General features: G+C 41.6%; 1 protein-coding gene across 5 annotated transcripts in view; it reads right to left on the bottom strand.

The window, feature by feature from the left end:
• Positions 1-21,432, bottom strand: part of TPK1 (thiamin pyrophosphokinase 1) — a 568,487-nt gene that overhangs the window by 178,616 nt on the left and 368,439 nt on the right. For all 5 annotated transcript variants that reach the window (XM_074945273.1, XM_074945274.1, XM_074945278.1 and 2 more), the window contains one exon: positions 9,564-9,659. In XM_074945273.1, the coding sequence (XP_074801374.1) occupies positions 9,564-9,659 (96 nt within the window). The remainder of the gene's footprint in view (positions 1-9,563; positions 9,660-21,432) is intronic.

The following is a 21,432-nucleotide window of genomic DNA, read 5'->3' as shown; positions in this document are numbered from 1 at the left end:
GGCCAGAGGAAAAACCCTTTCATCTGTAAAGGGTTAGAGAGCTAAGATAACCTCGCTGGCACCTGACCAAAATGACCAATGAAGAGACAAGATACTTTCAAAGCCGGGGGCGGGGGGGGGGGGACGACACAAAGGCTCTCTCTGGCTGTGTGATGCTTTTGCCGGGACCAGAGCAGGAATGCAGGTCAGAACTCCTGTAAAGAGTTAGTAAGCAATCTAGTTAGATATGCGTTAGATTCTGTTTTGTTTAAATGGCTGATAAAATAAGTTGTGCTGAATGGAATGTATATTCCTGTTTTTGTGTCTTTTTGTAACTTAAGGTTTTGCCTAGAGGGATTCTCTATGTTTTGAATCTGATTACCCTGTAAGGTATTTACCATCCTGATTTTACAGAGGTGATTCTTTTACTTTTTCTTTAATTAAAATTCTTCTTTTAAGAACCTGATTGCTTTTTCATTGTTCTTAAGATCCAAAGGTTTGGGTCTATGTTCACCTGTGCAAATTGGTGAGGATTTTTATCAAGCCTTCCCCAGGAAAGGGGGTGTAGTGCTTGGGGGGATATTTCTGGGGGGAGACGTTTCCAAATGGGCACTTCCCCTGTTCTTTGTGTAACACTTTGGTGGTGGCAGCTTTTAAACTAAGATGGTAAGAATAAGCTTAGGGGGTATTTCATGCAGGTCCCCACATCTGTACCCTAGAGTTCAGAGTGGGGAAGGAACCTTGACAGGGACACATGGTGGGCATAATTTATAAAACACACAGACACACTGCACAGAAATTTATCACCATTTATCTTGAATCACATGAGATTCACAGATCCTCAGAAAAAAATCTTACACATATATCCCTGCCTCAGTTTCCTCATCACTCCAGAGAAGGGGTTCTCAAACTTCATTGCATCGCGACCCCTTTCTGACAACAAAAATTACTACATGACCTCAGGAGGAGGATTAAAGCGTGAGACCACCCAAGCCCTACCACCTCAGGTGGAAGGTCCTGTAACCTGAGCCCTATCACCCATGGCTGAAGCCCTCAGGCGGTGAGGCTCAGGCTTTGGCTTCAGCCCTGGGCCCCAGGAAGTCTAACGTCAGCCCTGGTGACCCCATTAAATTGGGGTCCCGACCCACATTGGTGTCCCAACCCACACCTAGAGTACCACTGCTCCAGAACATTCTTTGGTATGGGGTCAGGCAGCAGTGCATGACTTGTGTTCTGAAACATGGATTTTTCTCTGCCCAGTTAACCTTTTCTGATTTTGGCTAGTGCATACCCTTCGCTCCTGCCCCATGCTTCTTGCGTATATCCTGGAGCCTTCCCAGTTAGTCCTCTGTAAACTGCTGCTTTGTCAGCTCTGTGTCTTAGTTTTGAGACTTTTCTACCTTCTCCACTTTCCCTGCCCCTGCAAATAAATTGGGGGAAGTTTTCAGCTAACCCATTGTCATTCAGATGTTTCTACCTGCATAGGCAGTTCTTGAGTTCTTATGACCCAGCACAGCTCCTGGTCTGACAAAAACATGACAGAGCCCTGCCACCTCAGGGTAGATTCCACATTTACTTAGAGGCAATACTACAGAAATATTTATAGTAACAACTTCATTATATCAACCAGAATTCATAAGCTGTAAAGACAGAACCCCCAAATCATCACACAAAGTCATTTAGTCCCTCTGGAAAGGGCCAAGTGGCATGTTGTGCTAACACCCTCAACGCTCAGTGATCACAATGAGAAATGAGGGCGTTCTGCACTCCTCAGGATCAGGCACTAGGTTGACAACACTTCAGATTCCATCGTCCAATGAAGAAAGATTTACTAAGGACTTGTCTACATAAAAAGTTAAAATGAATTAACCAAAGCTATGAAGTTAAAGTGCATAAGTTAACTTATGTATGCTAACTTCACGACTTTAGGGTGTACCTACGCGGCGCACTCCTTTCCATAGATACAGACTTACTCCCCCTAGCATGGATATGAACAGCAGCATAGACTATGAGGCACAGCTTAGGAGAGTAAAGTAAAGACAGGCCTGAAGGGCCTGGGTATACAGCCAAGTCCATATCCTACATGGCTCTCTGCTTACCCAAGTCATACCTCCCCCAGATACATGCTATTTTTAGCAACATGGTGTCCTGCTGACTCCCTGCTGCTGGAGCCCTTCCCCACTACAGGAAAGGCTCTGGAAGTGGGGAAAGGCTCTGGCAGTAGGGAGACAATGAAGAAAGGCTCCCCCTGCTTCAGGAAGACTCCAGCAGCAGGGACAAAGCTTTGGCAGAGGCAAAAGGCTCAGCCTTTCCCTGCTGCTCCCCCGGCCCCTTTCCTCCTTGCAGTGAAAAGCTCCAGCAGCAGGGAGCAGCTGAAGCTTTTTCCCCCACTGCCTCCCCCAATCACAGCCTTTCATTGGCATGTGTAGCTACACACTGCAGCATGGACACAGCCTGCTTTTCACTGTGAGGTGTAATTACATGTACACTACACGTCACCACCAGTGGTGTCTAGTGTAGACATAGCCTTGTTACCTTAACTTTCCCTAGTGTCCCTGTGTAGACAAGCCCATAAAAGGACTTAATAACTAATGAAGAGACTTCAAATATAAACAGTCCTCAAAAGCACAGGCTCAAGGAGTCAAATAGGCTTTAGTTTATTCATCCATTATTCAGATTTACAGGGAATTTTTTTATAATCCACTGATAGGTTTATCTTTGTCTGGAAAGTACAGATTGTTCTTTCTTTAACTGTTTAATCTAAAATACCATCTACTTTAAAACTGAGCTTGGAGACTTTTAATATAGCTTTATTATACTCCCTGCCTAAAACAAGGGTATAGCAGATCTTCATTTCCTTATATAGGCCAACAATATAAAAATGAATTTTATTGAAACTCCTATTGCCTTTCAAAGGTTTAATGTCAATGCTTTTAAATTAATAAAACCATCAATGTCAGTGTGGAAAACTTAAAGAAAAAAAGACATTTTTTAAGGTCACTGATAATAGATTTCAGAGTAGCAGCCGTGTTAGTCTGTATTCACAAAAAGAAAAGGAGGACTTGTGGCACCTTAGAGACTAACAAATTTATTTGAGCATAAGTTCCAATGAAGTGAGCTGTAGCTCACGAAAACTTATGCTCAAATAAATTTGTTAGTCTCTAAGGTGCCACAAGTCCTCCTTTTCTTTTTTTGATAATAGATTAGCATTTTCATTTAAAAATCTCATTTTTCAAAGGTTCAGCATCTCAACCTCAGCATCAGAACCTAGCTCTTTTAAATGTACAGTATAAATCTGAATCTGAACTTTTTCTTTTTATTATTCTATAGAAAGCGGAGTTTGCATTAGTTCAGTCCCTTTTCTGTTCAAGAGAAACTATCACACACACACATACACACACACACACTTTAGTAAAGTCATGGGTTTATTTTGCAGTGTGAACTAATGTTGATACTGCTGGGAGACGTATCACCTTGGGAAGTGACCTGTCAAGTCTCACACAGGATGTTAAGCTGGGTCCAGGTTATACATGACACACATGGAAAACCTAGAAGGAAAACCCAGGATGCTGTGTGAAGTGGTACTAGTGATTCATAGGACTCATCTCTTCGAGTCGGAACTGAATCTATGGTTCACTGTGGTAATACAGGTATGAAATGACAGGAGGTGCCAGATTTTGACTGAATATAAAACCCAGGCTAGACCAGTCATGGTCATTCAAGAGGACATGGAATTTTTGCCAGAGCAGATGTGTTAGCCCCAGTACTTGAGTCAATTCAAACTTGGAAAATTGTACTTTACCTATTTAAAAATTAAGCAGGTAGTTTCAACTGGAGAAGTTATTCCTCATTTTCCCTCCTGGAAACTGATTTGTAAAAAAGAGGGTGCTCAAAATGACAAGGGGCATGGGTGGTGGTGAAGCTAGCCAGCAGCAGGTTCTGACAGGGTAGGGAGGGAAACAAGCTGGCAAATACCAAAGATGGGGAGAAAGACAAGCTGGAGGCAGCAAAAGCTATGTGCGGTTTGACAGCACAACTTTTTCTGATCTTGAAATTCCTGGCTGCCTCTCAGAATCCCAAGTGGAAGTGAGAGATGGGGCAGAGTGTAAACTTAGTTAGCTTTTGTGGTGTGGGGCTCTAAACACTATATTGATGCTGACTTTTTGAATGATCTTATAAACCCATCACTAGAGGAGGAAAGAAAATGCAAGCAACATCTTTTCTAATCGAGACGTATTCTAGATAAAGTTAAGTTGTATGAAGAAAGGTTATTGGCCTAATTCTCCCCTCACCTACCTTGCTGGTAACTTTATAGGCTTCCGTGGAGTTACTGATGATTGTCACTAAGAAGTGGTGTGGCTTAATGGAGACAGCACTAAACTGGGAATCAGGAGACCTGGGTTCTACTTCTGGCTCTGCCATCCGCCTGCTGGGTGACCTTGAGCAAGTCACTTCCCCTCTTTGTGTCTCAGTTTTCCCATCTGTAAACTAGGGATAATGATACTGACCTCCTTAGTAAACCACTGAGATATATAGTGCTTTGCATCAGTAAAAACGCTAGGTATTATTGTTATAATAAGTGTGTTCAACACCTAAGTTTGAAGGATTCCTTGTAGTAATATGCACTACATGAGAGGGGAGGAAGGATGTGCTGTTTATCTAGGAAAGCGAGGTTTCATTAAACAGTAGACACAGTAATATATTACTCCAGAGAAGAATAATCCTAAATAAATTTATTGCAGATATTAAAATGAAATGAAATTGTCCAAACACTGATATGAAAGAGGACTTCATGATTAAAGTCGTAAAACAGGATGTGCACACTGAAACATCAAGTGACTCAAACTGTATTAAAAGGGCACATGCCAGAAGGACGGAGAGCTTTCCTGACATGGAACTGTATCCCATGGACCCTAAGAGAGCCATAAACTAGGAGAAAAATATAAAACAGAGAAACATCTGACAACCTTGGAAACAAAGTCTAGTGTCAAATTCTGTGTTGCTTTACTTCATACCTCTAACTTATCCATTCAACCGCAATTAAAGTGAATAGGGTGTACGAGGGGTAAAACAAGGCCGAATCTGGCTTTTAGAATTTAACAAGTATAGTCTTGCTTGTATCCTTCTGCAATGTACTACAATATCTAATTATGCACACACATAATTTGATGATTCAAAAATTACAGAATTACATTGTTATTTTATTGCACATTATTTGGTTATGGATACACAATGTGATACCAAATTAGGGCATGTAAAGCAAGCGCAAGCACTCCGGAGATGTTAGATGCCATATTGAATCTGTACATGAGAAATTTTTTTTGGACTGTCTAAGGAACAGTAATCATATATGATTAACAAACGATGCTATGAATTATTTTTGTTAGCGAAAAACTCCCCTTAGAGACCTGCATGTTGGGTCTTGACTTACATTTAACTTTCTCTACAGACATAAAGGAAGCAATTTCCATGGTGAGTATAAGCAGCTCTCATGCCAATCTAGGAAAACCTCTGCTCAGATATCCAGGCTTCTAAATGTTGTATTTTGTTCTAAGACAGAATGTTACAGTTGATTGTGAGGATGCAATACATATTGAGTGCATCTAAGGGCTTGGCTACACTTGCACACTATACCGCAATAAAGCCGCCCAGAAAGCTCTACCTTACTCCCCGTCCACACTGGCAAGCATGTAGAGCGCTCTGACTCCCTGGCTAGAGAGCTCCTGGTACTCCACCTCGGTGAGAGGTATAACATCTGTTGCGTATTGGGTGAGATGCTGCAGCGTCAGTGTGAACGAGGAGTTACGTTACCGCGCTCTGATTGACCTCTGGAAAAGTCCCATAATCCCCTTAAGTCAAGTGGCCACTCTTCTCATTGTTTTGAAATCGGCTGCAGAAATGCGGAAGTACCCTTTCAAAGCTCTGTTTCAGACAGCGTCTGCTTATCTGCTCCAAGACAAAGCAAACAATAAATGTTTGCTTTGAGTGAGTGAGAGAGAGGCTGGGGGCCTGAACTTACAAGACAGCATGCTGACACACTCTCAGCACCCCAAAAACCCACTCTCTCTCCCCCCGTATACACACTCCCTGTCACACTCCACTCCACCCCCTACATTTGAAAAGCACGTTGCAGCCACATGAATGCTGGGATAGCTGCCCATAATGCACCGCTCCCAATGCAGCTGCAAGTGCCGCAAATGTGGCCACGCCAGTGCGCTTGCAGCTATCATTGTGGACAGACTGCGGTGCTTTACCTAGTGTGCTCTCTGAAGGCTGGTTTAACCCAAAGCACTCTACAGCTGCAAGTGTAGCCAAGCCCTAATTTACTAGCTTTTTATCATTGCTTACCTGAAGAGCAAATAAGGAACACAGTGTAAGCTCAAAATATTTTGAACAAGTACCGACGATATAAAACAAAAAGTAACTTCAACACTGTTGCACGGAAAAAGATGTTGGGGCCTTCTTTATACTTCTACTTGACTAGTGTGATAGGCCAGCTGGGATCGAGGCAGAGGGCAAAAATGAACCTGCACATATGGGTTTAAGTTCTGGCACCAGGAAAACATCTTTTACCCTGTAACCATTCACATAAGGAAAAGGACTCTCTGAAGCAAAAATCCCAAAAGTACAATGAAAGGTCTTCCTACATTCCAAAAAGGAGTGCAGTACAATAGCTTTCTGTTCTCCTCAAACTTTCAGACACCAGGAGCTCCTTTCACCCTCTGCTGCTTTTACTTTTTGGGGAACCAAGTGATTGTGTGGCTCATCAACATTCCCTTCTGGAGATCAAGCTGGCCATCATGATAAGCCTTTGCCACAGAATCAGATGGTTGCTACCTTATCCAACGTCAGCATTGCTTGTATCTGGCTGTACTCAACAGCGTTTTAATCCTCTGGTTTTGGGATCCATTCGACTCATCCCTTGATACTTTTAAGCCAAAATTTTCCAATTTGGGTGTCGAAGGTTAAACACAAAATCTATTAAAGGGGCCAGATTTTCAGAGGTGCTGAGTTCCTGCGCTTCCAACTGAAGTCAACAACAGCTGTGAGCACTCAGCATCTCTAAATCAGGATCAAGGTTTCTCAGGCGAGGCCCCTAAAAATTGAGGCACCCAAAATTAGTGTCCACGCTACTCCTGACAAATGACACTTAATGCTTGTAAGCTGAAGGAACTGTCAACAAAAACTTAAACTTCAGATTTGTGATGCAGTCTGGGATTTCATTTGCGTCATTTATGTATATCGAAGCAGGGATTGTTTCTGCCGTAAGGTGGATGCAAGAAAGAGAAAGGTCAACAATAGAAAAATAAATGTATGTTTTCCATCCAACTGCATGGCTCACAACTATACAAATACCTTGCAGCTTAGGTATTTTATGCAATAGACACCCTGAACAAGAAATAGCCAGCATTTAATAAACACAGTAGTTCTGTTTGGAGAAATCATGCCCTTTTCAGTTGATTGTATTCTCAGAAAAGCTAAAGGTTAGTACTGAATTCAAAGTCAACACCTCAGCTGCCATTACATATAGCAGCATAACAATATAGTTGAATTGAAAAGTTAGTTATTGTGCTATAGCAACTATTCTGAACAATTAATGCAATTACACTTAGGTTTGTGCTTCACAAAATATCAAGGATTTGAAGTGTGATATCCTTTATCGGTCTTAACAATATATTACACTAGTAAATGAAAGGGGGATCAAAGCAGTCAAAGATTTAAGGAAGAGGTTACTTGTTGCTGAAATGCCTTTATAGACGTCACACTCCTACTGCACTCGTTTTAACTGTGTGGTTATTATTCAGTTTTAAACGTCTCATGACATCCCTTTAAAACCCATCTGTCCACAGGTTTCAGAGTAACAGCCGTGTTAGTCTGTATTCGCAAAAAGAAAAGGAGTACTTGTGGCACCTTAGAGACTAACACATTTATTTGAGCATAAGCTTTCGTGAGCTACAGCTCACTTCATCGGATGCATACTGTGGAAACTGCAGAAGACATTATATACACAGAGACCATGAAAAAATACCTCCCCCCACCCCACTCTCCTGCTGGTAATAGCTTATCTAAAGTGATCACTCTCCTTACAATGTGTATGATAATCAAGTTGGGCCATTTCCAGCACAAATCCAGGTTTTCTCACCCACCCTCCCCCTTTTTTCAAAAACCACACACACAAACTCACTCTCCTGCTGGTAAATTAGACTAATAAGAGCATAGGGTACAGAACTCAATCAAGTTTAGGTTTACTGTAGTCCCTCCTCACTCTGGGTCCAATTCTACCACCCTCATTCATAACGAGCAGCACCTGACTGGCCCAGTGGTCAAAGCAGATTCCGAAACTCACCAGTGCTGATGGCTGTTGTCACAGATCTTGGTGTTACAAAGTGAGGCAGCCTTACACTATCTTGTGCAACCAGGAGATGAGGTAGGGTACAAAAGAGTATACATATTTGAAAGGGCTTCCTGACTCATAAGTAGCCACATAAGAGCAACTGCAGCATGTGGAGGGGAATCCCCCACCACAGTTTCTATCAGGATGGAGAATCTGTATTGACGGAAAAAGCATATAAAAAAGGTGCATGGTGGGAGATTCTTCACCAGAATCTTTAAAAATGCCCCAGGGAAATGCTTCCCTATTAGAAGGTGAAGACCTTTCAAAAGGGATTTTAAGCAAAATAGATGCATTATGTATTTGCACAGAGAACAAGGGAGCAGTGTGGGGGTAACATTAACACTTCCTTCTTCCCCGCTTCCACTGTATTAGAAAGGGAGCTGGTGGAGGCTGGAATCTTTACCCCTCTCTACCACTGCAGTGGCGAGAGTGAGTGAAAGGCTAGAGTCTCCTTCACCTCTCCTCTCTCAGAGAGGGAAGGCAACAGGAGTTGGTATTTCCTTTTTCTCCTTTCAGGATTTGCCTTTCGCCCTGTAGGTCATCGGTGGAAGTGAGAGCTCTTTCTTTAGAGGAGGAGTAAAAGGGGATTCCCTCTTCTTTCCCTATCAGGTGCTGTTGCTGTTCTACTGGAAGAAAAGGATGGGATCCCTAGGAACTCCTTATCATCAGCTCCCCCCAGTCAGAGAAGCAGGAGCTAAATTCCACTTCTCTCACACTTGGCTTAACCTTTGCTTACTCTGCAAATAGTCCCTTTGATTTCAAAGGGAGTAAGCTGTTGGTCAACCTGAGGTTCTTTGTTTTCTTAACTCCTTTTCGGAGGGCAGCATCAATGTCCAGAGTGCCAAGATTTGAAGAGTTATTTACATACCCAAGTGGGACTCTTGCTTTGAACACCAGCGCCAGCAACCACCCACAAATCACTTTTCAACACGTTAGGCAGTTCATTAAAACACAAATCAATACAAGCTGTCTCAAGAAAGCTGTTTTTTTGTCCGTCTGTCTAGGGCAATTTCACCTAGCAAAAACATAAATATTTACTCTCTGTGCCATAAATATGGTGAGGGCTCAGACTGACAGGGCTACAGTAAATAACCATTTCATTTCAGTGCAAACTTAATACAGCAGCCTAGGTTCTCTCGGGAGGAAGAGTTATAACACTACTACAGATTGAAAGATTAGGTGGCTTTACCTGGAGACCTTTTTCTTCTATCTTTTTCTGGAGTATCTGAAGGCACTTGGTGAAGTCAGTGAAGTCTTGATCCGATGTCTCTATCAACTCACACCCCTAGCAATAAAAATAGGAAAAGAAAGAACACAAAAGGTCAATTATTTCTCAATTTCAAGAACAAAAAAAAAATGGTTTCTCTCATCGTTTGCTGGTCTTACGATGTACATCAAGACTATGTACATTGGAATATATATTGGTGTATGCTGTTCTTAATTAAATCAACTGCAGCTCACTTGCCCACAAGTCTGTGCATAGAGATGCAGAATCAGAATACAAACTGTAAGGCTGAGAGATGCTGAGGACCTAAGCCCCACACCTAACTAGATACACGAGTCACCCTACTAAATTCAGAGAGAACATTTGAGACTCTGGATACTCGTGTCCTTAAGTGGTTTGTTGGATCGGTGCCTTCCCAAGCAATGAAAGTTGCAAGTACTCAGCACCTTGCAGGATCAGAGACTTTTCCAGTGGTTGCCCTGGTACTGCAATTGTTACATTTCTGCCATACACTGAAACCCGTGTATAAATGTAAGGCCACGAAAATGTCAGCTTGCTGGAACTAGCAACGTTGTGTAAGTTAATTCTCAAGGATTTAAAAATCAAGCCTCCTTATACTACAGTAAATAATAGAGAGAACACATTAAAATGGAACAGAGCAGGAGTTCAGATTTTTTAATTCAGAGATAAAATAATTCCTAAGCCTCTGCCAAAGAGCTGAGTAAGAAAAAAGTAATGTCTACCATAGAAAGTCACCATTCAAAGAGGTTTCAAGGATACAAAACACCCATATGGCATCATAAATTATAATAAGAACCATACTTGCTAGATTTAGAGGTTCCCTTACCTACCACTTCAAGGTCTCCTTAAAAGCTTCCTGGCTCTATGTCTGTCTGATTCATTTTATATTTCTGCCCTACACTGTAGTGACCGATAAGAAAATTAGGTTCTCACCGCTCAAAACGTATTACAAGAGTCTAAAAAAATATTGCATACAATGTTGGTAAGGCAAATAAAACAAATCTTATCAAGTTTCTCCCCTACCTCCATAGTTAAAATATAGGGCCAGAAACTCAAAACAGAGGCAGAATTCATTAGTGCAGCATGCAAGTAGCGCTTAGTTATTCGCTTACAGCAAAATGACAAATCCCCAATAGGAAAACGGAGTAACCTCTTATTTTGCTCACTGAAAATGTGTTTTCTGTTTACAGCTGGAGTTTATATACAAACAAACGAAATGGTAGCAAACTGGGAAAGGGAGAAAGAGAGGGGAATCAGTGAGAAGGGAATGCACATATTTTGTTCCCAACACATGTGCGCACTGCGAAAGCCTTTGAGGTCAAACCAGTTTATTTGTGAAGAACAAAGCGGTGGCTTTTCTGGCACCTGACAGTACTCTGAAGTTTAGGGGCATTTTAGGGTTGTTCCAATACAAGTGCCCAAGGAGTTCCTTCCCCACCCAGAAAGCTGTGCAGAAGGCAGCAATAATGCTATTGCCACCATAGAGAGATAGGGAAAACCTAGCACTGATTGTAAGGCTCCAGGAGGTGTTAGGTAGTTTGGAGTGTGGCTGCGTTCCCACTCCTGTGTCCAACAGCAAAGGCTAAGAGGCAGGCACTGTGGGGAGCTACATAGCTCCTACAGGCGTAGAAAGAGCTATAATGAGCATGCTCTTGGAGGTTACAGCCACTACTATCCACCAACACCTGGATGAGGTATCACTCTCCTTCACTCTCCCTCCCAAGACAAATATGGAGCCTTACCTGAGCATTAATGACAGGAAAGAGAGTTCTATACTTAATCAGGATAAGGTGACTTGTAGAAAAAAGTACAAGCAATGTTTAGAGCTGCTCAGCAGCCAGGAAAAAAACTTATCAAATGTATTTAATGTTCAGGCCCTGTGGGGAGCTGGGAAAACAAACAACGTTGGGGAAAAAAATCCAGCACTGCTCAATGCCTAGAGAAGTGTTCCAAATTAAACAGCATAGAGCTTTGTGCTGATGACCATATTAATTCTGCAAGCCACCATGACAGCACAGAAGTTGGTGGTGAATGAGTCCCTTGAAGCATCCATAATACACACAGTTTATTAACCTAATTAGTCGCAGAGGTCATTGTCATCAACGTATATTTGAAGAGTGGTTTTGGGGTTGGGGTTTTTTTTGGCAACATCTATTAATATTTTGCATAACTACATTACAGGGCAATACAGAGTGCACGAATAAACCCTGACTTCACAAAGCTTCTTCCAAATCCCACACAAGTCTTGAGAGCATCTCATTAACCATGTGGGTGCAGTATTGTTTGATAAGTGAGGAAGACTTCTCTAGCAAGCCCCAAAGTTGTGGCTCCCATCTTGGAATTGCTCTCTGAATATTAAGGGAAAAAGCCACACTACTTTTCTACCATTGGGCTGTACGCTTTGCCCCTTAAAGGGGATCAGTTGCCTCCTGCAACAAAAAGCTTCCAGTTGGAAGCTCATTTCTTCACCTGTTGCCTGCAGCAGGTGGCCACACTGGAGGCTGCCCCTCCTGCCTTTGTGTACAGCCTGTAGAGCTGCTTCCCAGCTGGTTCCATCCACCTCATCATACATTTCTTCGACTCCACAGAAGAAAAGTCAGATTGTTTTCTGGCGGACGTAGAAGCTGTTTCTCACATAATCAACAACTTTCCTGAGGCTGATACAGCATCCATTCCTCAAAGCATCTGATCCTTGGACTTTCCTCTCTCTAAAATGACCTGAACAACTGGGAGCTTTTTTTTTAAAAACTGCTGGGACTTGTATGGCTTCTTTCTTGTTTGCACTCCAAAGCCCTCTCCTCTGGAAAAAACTCACCTCAGGGCTTAAGTAGTGTCATCTCAGCTCACTACCAGACACCCAAAGCAATTAGTGCCTCCGCAGTCACTTCAAAGCATCCGTGCTGATTACAACAGGGATCCAACCTGTTCAAAATACTCTACAGACAGCTTTTACCCCCAAACTCTTGGACAACAGAAAAACTGTCCATAGAGCGTTTAGAAGAGGATGGGCACTCTTTAAGGGGGAGTCCCCTGACCTCAGTGAAGTCACTGGAGTCCAGCCAAGACTGGTGAGATCCACCTTGGAATGCCTTCCTCTCATCTTGTGACACTTCATGTTGTACGGTCATGAAAAAAGCCTCAGAGAAGTTGTGAAGATTTGTCATATTACCCCAAACCAGAAAGGATTTTCATCCTAACCAGAAAGATGACAGAAATCAAACCCAGGGAGGTTAGAGTGTGGTAGGGTTTCCTCAGTGGAATGTTGCTAATACTGTGAGGCCCCCTTTTTGAAGATATTGAACTGGCACTGAGTTAGACAACAGCAATGCTAAATGTGATTCCTTAACTGAAGCCCACTTGAGAAGAAGAGTCTTCTCACTCACTAATAGTGGGGCAGACTCATTGCTTTATGTCTCCAGTGACAGGAGAAACTAGGTTGTGAATGACTGCATGAAAATACAAGAACCCTCCTCAAACTGTTAAGAGTTCCCTAACCTGGAAATCCCAGACTCCAATGCAAGGCTCAAGTCGTGCTGGAACACTCTGGAACACTATTCTAGCACTTTTTCTTTGGGAGCTAGACCACCATTCTGGTACGTTCAGTACAATCACTTATGGGTTACAGAAGTGCTGGAACATACTTCCAGTACCCTTTTTTCCATCTTGAGGATAGCCCCCATAGCCAGTCTTATAACAAGAAAGTGAAGATGACAGGTGATGACTAGATCAATGGCAGGAATGGCTACTCCCAAGCCTGGGGAAAAAGGACAGGAGAGTTTAGGACAGTTCCTAGCTCCTAAATTCACAACAGAGAAGGAGGGTCTTATCTTTTGACAGGATCATTCCTTGACTCCAGAGTGCTGGCAGAAGTAAGCAGTTTACAGGTTAATTTAAAACCCCCTCAACACTGAAGTATCCCCTTCTGCAATCAGCAGTAGAGAGTCTTATCTCCTCCCTCCAGAGTCAATTTCTGGCAATTGCAGGCAGACTATAGCTCTGCACTAAAACCCAGGAAGGCTGAACTATTCTACACTCTATTTTTCAACTGAGGGTCTATGGCAGCTTTTACCATTTACCATTTTCTGCTATTAAGAAAGCCATCTTGTAAGATGCTCTTGGAAAATAAAAAATATTGAAAAGCAGCTACAAGGCAGTTCTCAGAAGGCTCAACTTCAAGATGATGGATGTAAGCTGCTGTAGTGAAATATCACAGTTCTTGGAGGAACCAGAAGTATGCCACACTTCAAGTGCAAGCACCAAAAATATTCTGAACAGTCTCACTAGAACTTTCAGAGCATATTGACTGTAAAAGACCTGGAAGAAAGATTCCAGGAGTCCTGTTCTCCAAATTCAAAATGGCATTTAAAGTGCTTAATTTAGTAACAAATTAAAAAGGTTGTTGTAACCATGGTATTGCTAACAAGATTAAAAGCAAAAACTGAAGTCACAACTTGAAGAAAAGAACCCCATAAAAAGGAGGAAAAAGAAATATGTTTCTACTCAAACTCCATAGCTGGTGCAGCTTTGATGATTGCCCACATTATCCTGTGGGTCCCACTGTAAGTCATATTGGAAAGTAATGAAAAGAATGTGTAGGAAAAAAACCTGAGTGATCATGGAGGACTTCAATTTGAGTGACATATGCTGGAGGTCTCATACTGCCAGTACTAAAACATCCTTGGAATTTCTAAATATTATAGATGACCATTTCTTAATGCAGAAAGCCTTGCATCCCAACGCAGGGGAATTCTATATTAGACCTTGTCTTGACAGATAAGGAGGAACTGATCACAGATTTAAAAATTTATAGTAGCTTAGGTACAAATGATCATGATTTGACCACTTTTATAATGGGCAAACAGAATTAAAGTCCAGAGCAGAGATATGAACACTTGGTGCTTTAAAAGGGCCAATTTCACAAAGCTGAAAATAATTATCACACAAATCAGCTGGGTAGAATTTAATCAGAAAAAATGTGAATTTTAATTGGGAATTGTTTAAGAACACTTTATTAGATGCCCCCAAAGCCACAATTCTACAATTGAGGAAGAAGGCTGTATTGTTTAAAAAAAAAAAAACTCATCTGGTTTAGAGGGGAAGTGAAGATAGTTATTTTTATTTTTTATGTAGCAAATGTGGAAATTGACAGTAATGAATATAAATTATTGGAACTGTAGAACATCAAGAAGGGAAGCAAAGGGATACAAAGAGAAATTTATGGCCAACCGAATTAAAATAAACCTCCTTCTGACTTTAAGTATATTAGTAACAAGAAGAATCTTAATAATGCTATTGATCCACTACTAAGTGGAAATGATAGAATGATCAATAATAAAGCAGAAAAGGTAGAAGGGTTCAATAAGTATTTCTGCATTTGGGGGCGAAAAGGTAATGTAGTCAGATGATGAGGATGATATCTCTCTTTCCATTCTACCAGTATCTGAGGAGGATGTTAAACAAAAGCTACAGAAGTTGGACATTTTAAAATCACCAGGTCAAGGCAACTTACATCCAAGAGTTCTAAAAGAGCTGGCTGAGCGGCTCTCTTTGCCATTAATGTTGATCTTCAATAAGTCTTGGGAAAAAGGGTAAGTTCCAGAAAACTGGAAGAAAGTGAATGTTGTATCAATTTTTAAAAAGGCTTGTTAGTCTGACTGATTCTCAGCAAGATAATGGGGTGGTTGATAGGGGACTCAATTAATAAAATATTAAAGGAGCGTAATGTAATTAATATCAATCAACACAGGATTATAGAAAATAGATCATGTCAAAATAACTTTTTTTTAATGAAAATTACAAGTTTGGTTGATAAAAGTAATAATGTTGATATAACAGATTTCTTTAAGATGATACCACATTTTGATTAAAAAATGAGGATGATATAAAATTAACATAGCACACATTAAATAGATTAAAAGACGGCTAACTAATAGGTCTCAAAATGTAATTGTAAATGAGGAAATCATTATTGAATAGATGTGCTTCTAGTGGGGTCCTGCAGGGATCAGTTCGTGGCTCTACTATATTTAATATTTTTATCAATGACCTGGAAGGAAACAAGATCACCACCAATAAGGTTTGCAGATCAATATATTGGGGAGGAGTGGTAAATGATGAATAAGAAGGGTCACTGATACAAAGCGATCTAGATCGCTTGGTAAGATGGGCACAAGCAAACAACAAGCATTTTAATATAGCTATATGTAAATGAATGAATCTAGGAACACAGAATGTAGGCCATACTTATAGGATATGTGTGTGTAGGGGGGTCTCTATCCTGGGAAGCAGTGACTCTGAAAAAGATCTGGAGGTGGGAATTGACAATCAGAAAAAACATGAGCTTTCAGTGCAACACTGTGGCCAAAAGGGCTAATACAAACCTTGGTTACAAAAACAGGGGATCTATGTATTTGACACTGCTGGAATACTATGTCCAGTCTGGTACTCACAATTCACCAAGGACATCGATTAATTGGAGAGGGTACACATAAAAGAGTCACAGGAACAACTAAAGGATTAGAAAATATGCCTGATTGAGCTCCTTGAAGCTATCTATTTAGCGTAACAAGGAGAAGGTTAAGGAGTGTATCTTGATTACAGTCTATAAGTAACTACATTGGGAACAAATATTTGATAATGCGCTCTTTAATCTAGCAGAGAAAGGTAGAACATAATCCAATGGAGGAGTAGTTGAAAATAAACACATTCAGACCAGAAATAAACAATTTACCAAGGATTGTGGTGGATTCTCTATCTTTGACAATTTTTAAAATGAAGATTGAATGTTCTTCTAAAAAGATGGGGATGTTCTATGGCCTATGTTATACAAGAGCTCTAGATAACACTAGATAATCTTAGTGGTCCCTTTCAGCCTCGAAATCTATGAATCCCCACCAAAACCACTCCTGCTACTAACTGCCTCTTCAAATTCAATTCAGATTCTGCATTCTCTTTCACAGCCACAAACAGACCATCTGTTCGGGATATGACCACCTCTTTAGGACTATTCCTGCTGCTGCAATGCTAGAGGAATTGGTGGATACCAAAGCTTGGCCAACACGTGTTGAAGAAGGCATGTCCATAGTAGTCAAATCTTTCTTAGTCTCCTTCATGTCTGAGTGACTAAACTTTCCATAGACTTGCATGTTCCCTGACTGATAGATAAATTTGTTGGTACCGACATACCAAATCTAACATTTTATGTTATGATTTCTCACTTTTCTTGATCAGCACTTCAAATCAGCTCTTGTCAAACTTCATTGCTTTATTCATGAATAACAAAAGTTCTTCCAGACACAGTTTTCCAAGGCAAGCAGAATTTAACCAAAGACACTATAATAATTGCAACACTAAGCAATAATATCTGTAATGTTATATATACCCTCTTAAACTTAATGGCATTAACCTTTGGGAGGAAAACTAAAAGCAAAGCAAATTTTACATTAAGACAATTCAATACCACAGCAGGAAAGAAAATAGGAAATTGTGTCTGGCAACCACATCACATTACAGAGTGGTAGGATGAGGCACCACGGATTTAGGGCCTTGGTATGACATTTATAAATGGTTCATTACTAAAGAAAAAACAAGACTGAGACAAACAAATAGGATTCTTGAACTCTGAAATGGGCAAAAATGGACAGTAACTGACAATTGGATGCTGGAACATTCGCACGCTACTTGACCAAAAGGAAAATCGAGCCCGTAGAAGAACCGCATTAATAGCAAAAAAGCTACACAGATATGAAAGGGACATCACTGTCTTATCTGAGATTAGACTACATGAAAGCAGTGAATTTAGAGAAAAAGAAAACACTTTCTTCCGGTCAGTTACAAGGCAAATTAAAACATCAGCCAACACAGGTTAGGTCTTGCAACAGCAAACTCCATCAATAATCAACTAGCTCAGCAACCTGTGTCAATATCAGAGCACCTAATGACATTGAGGATACTACAGTCCCACAACAATTTTCTGACAATAATAAGTACCTATACCCTAACACAACTTTTTCCCAAAGAAAAGATGACTAGGTTCTACAACCAGTTGTGTGACACTTTAAGAAACATACCCAACAATGACAAAATCTTATTACTGAGTGACTTCAATGCTTGCACTGGAAATTATTACATCATTTGGAATAGAGTCATGAGGAAATTCAGAAATGGATCTCTAAATACAAATGGAGAACTACTCCCTAGCAAGGTCAAACTCTGGGCAGAGTGTTATTACGAACACCTTTTTCAAGGTGCCAGAAAAGTGATTCTATTCTTGGCAGTACTCTCAGTTAAAATGATGACACCTTCTAGACTATGTCATTACTCATCATAATGCCTGAGGGATGTTTACATTACCAGGGCTAGGCGAGGCACAGAATGTTTTGTAGATCACCAGCTTATCCGCACTAGACAATCTCAGGATTCACAGTCCTAGATTGAAAATTGCCCCCAAAACTAAACAGATGCGTCAAGGTCTCGAAACTTTGCACAGAAGAGGGGAGAACCCAGTTAGCAACTTAAACTGTGCCAATGCAAAAGTAAGCGGACTGTCGATGAAAGGTGGGGTGCCTTTCAAACTGCAGCACAATCAACAGCTGAAGAAGTCCTTGGTGTCCAAACTTGACAAAATGTGGACTGGTTTGATGCTAGTGACAATATTCAAGCACTCTTGGTGGCCCATCAAGCCATGCACAGAGTTAAACTGAACAACCCGTCCTCCTCAAAATCTGAAGTGCAGAAAAAGCTGCAGGAGATGGAAGATGCTTGGTAGAGAAATAAAGGAACAGAACTACAAGCTCTTACTGATACTAATAACACCCAAGGTTTTTTTTCAGGAGTTAAAGTCTATTTGCGGATCATGACGCGCCAATAACTGTCCAATCCTGTCCCCTGATGGCACCACCCACCTGCCTGAGCACAACAGAATGTTAGAAAGATGGAAAGAACATTTTGTGACTCTCCTCAATTGTGAATTGAGCGCATATGATCAAATAGACTCAATCAAGCAAAGACCAGTCCAATTCGAACTCAAAGATCCACCAACTTCGGAGGAGACTAAGAACGCATTTATGGAAATGGCAAACGGAGCTGATGAAATCCCAGTTGAAGTGTTGAAACACAGTGGTCTTACACTTCTAGCTCTACTAGACTTATTTACTTTCTGAGGGGAAAATGAGGTTTTACAAGCGTAATCCATGATTGTGGCAATCATCATGGCATTTCATGCCTCTCCATCCCTGGAAAGACCATTGGTAAGCTGTTGCTGAAAAGGCTTCAGGCTTCAGATGATATACTCCCTGAATTCCAGTGTGGTTTTTGTTCATCACGCAGCACTGCTGACATATTTACCCTATGCCAGTTACAGGAGAAAGCTGCTGAACAACAAATGCCCCTGTATGTTGCCTTTGTCAACCTTAGTAAGGCGTTCAACTCTGTCGGACGTTCTGCTCTCTGGTGCCTTCTTGCAAAGTTTGGCTTCCCAGACAAACTAATCAATCTTATACTCTGCTTCCATGACAAAATACAGACCCATGTATCAGTGGGTGCTAACTCATCTGATCCCTTTCCTGTAGCCCATGGGGTTAAACAGGGCTGTGTGTTTGCCCCTACACTATTTACTTTGTTCTTGGCTAGAGTACTAGAAGTTGCCGCACGTACTACCACTACAGGTGTCACTTTAACAACACGATTTGATGGCAGACTTCTAAATCCCCGCCAATTCAAGGCCAAAAGCAAATCCCAGCAAAATGAAATAAAGGATCTATTGGATGTTGACGACTCAGCATTTGTCGCACTTTCTGAGAATGACCTGCAACATTTGTTGAATTCCTTTGCCCATGCTATCTCTCTTTTTGGCCTTTGTATTAATGTAAAGAAAACAGAAATCCTGTGTCAACCATCTCCTGGCAGAAGCCCATTACTTCCATCAGCACCAGAAATAAAATTGAATGGCTGCCAATTAAACAACGTTAAGTCCTTCTGCTACCTATGTAGCACAGTTACATCAGCAGCATCGATAAAGAACTTTCAGCACACTTCAAGTCAGTGGCCTCAGCTTTTGGTAGTCTACAAAAAAGTCTTTGGACAAGATGGCGGGGGAGGGGGAAGGGGAGGAGAAAAGAAGGGAAGATCAAAGTGTCCACAAAATGCCAAACTTACACAGCTGTGCTCCATTGTCTTCTATACTCTTTAGAGACCTGCCCCCTTTATTGTCGCCATATCCTACAACTTAATTGCCTGCAAGAATGCCACCTACACAGCATAATGGGAATCAATTGCTCTGACACTCATCAACAATGAAGTACTACAGCTAGCAGCCATGCTAGCACGGAGGCAAATGACTTGGGTCAGCCACATCATACGTATGGATAACAATCGACTAAGAGTTCTAGATGGTGAATTTGAAAAAGGCAGTAGGAAGGCCATCCCAAACTCCACTACAAGGACTGCATGAGGCAGCATATACAGTCTGCCGGGTTCGACTTAATGACCTGGGAGGATATGGCACATGACAAGCGAGCTTAGCACTCTGCTTTGAAGGAAGCAGAACATGCTATAGAACAGAGGCTCCCAAACTTTTTCCTTTCTGAGCCTCCCCCTCGACATGCTATACAAATTCTATGCCCCACCTCTGCCACAAAAAGTGGTTTTCTGCATATAAAAGCCAGGGCCAATGTCAGGGGGTAACAAAGCAGGTCAATTACCTGGAGTCTCATGCCACAGGGTCCTCTGCAAAGCTGCATTGCTCAGGCTTTGGCTTCAGCCCTGGACGGCGGGGCTCAGGGCCCGGGCTTCAAGCCCATGTGGCACGGCTTCAGCTTTCTGCCCTGAGCCCTAACAAGTCTAATGCTGGCCCTTCTTGGCAGCCCCCCTGAAACCTGCTCACAGCCTCCAGCAGGCCTCGGATTCCTGGTTGAGAGCCACTGCAATAGAATATTGTTGCGCCACCTTGGCGGACAGTAGGAGGGAACATAGACACCAACTTGCCTTCAATGTTCCCTCTAATTTTTGACAGGCAGTGTGCGCAAAAAAATTTCTTCTGTGCAAATTTTTGACAGGCCATGTGTGCAAAAAATTTCTTCTGTGCAAATTGTTGTGCTTCTGTGCAAATTTTTGTGTGCATGGTGTTTCACCGTGTGCGCGGGGTTTAGGATCTGTGTGCGCACACACATGTGCACAGCTTAGAGGGAATAGTGCTTGCCTTGGCATGTTTCCTGAACCCTACACATGGAAAGTGATTTCCAATCATAGTCATACCTAAAGATGAGTGACAGTCATTATGGGAGCAAAGGAATTACAACTGTGCTTGCCTGCTGCACAACGGGTTACAAGAGTGAAAGTCTGAATCCTCCATCTACAAGCATCTTTGTACACTCACATTTTTCCTCCAGCCACATAACATTTTGAACAAAAAAGTTTTCATAGAAATATGTATCATTGCCACCATTTGTGTCCTCAAGGGCACCCGGCAGCATGGCTATTGAGGAATAAGGTACGAACCCATTTTTACAATCTCAGCATCTGAGTTTCCATACAGCCACTGGCCTCAACTACCAGGTCAGTGTAAGAGGGGGTAGGTTTGTGGCTTGAGAGAAAACAGTTCTCTCTAACACATCTTAGAAATGTTGAGATGCTACTCCTGGCAACATTCCCTCTCAAGTTCTTCTCAGGCTGACAGATCTTTTATCAAGTTATGGAATACTGCCTCATTTTATATTGTTCAAGTGCTCAGTGAGCACCCCCAGAGCCTGAAACTGATTTTCGGATGGGGACAGACTGAAATGCATCAAGAGGTTTTCACAACAGCTAGAGAAAG

Source organism: Natator depressus, chromosome 2, assembly GCF_965152275.1.
Source record: "Natator depressus isolate rNatDep1 chromosome 2, rNatDep2.hap1, whole genome shotgun sequence".
Lineage (NCBI taxonomy): Eukaryota > Metazoa > Chordata > Testudines > Cheloniidae > Natator > Natator depressus.
This window is presented reverse-complemented; position numbering and strand designations above follow the sequence as displayed.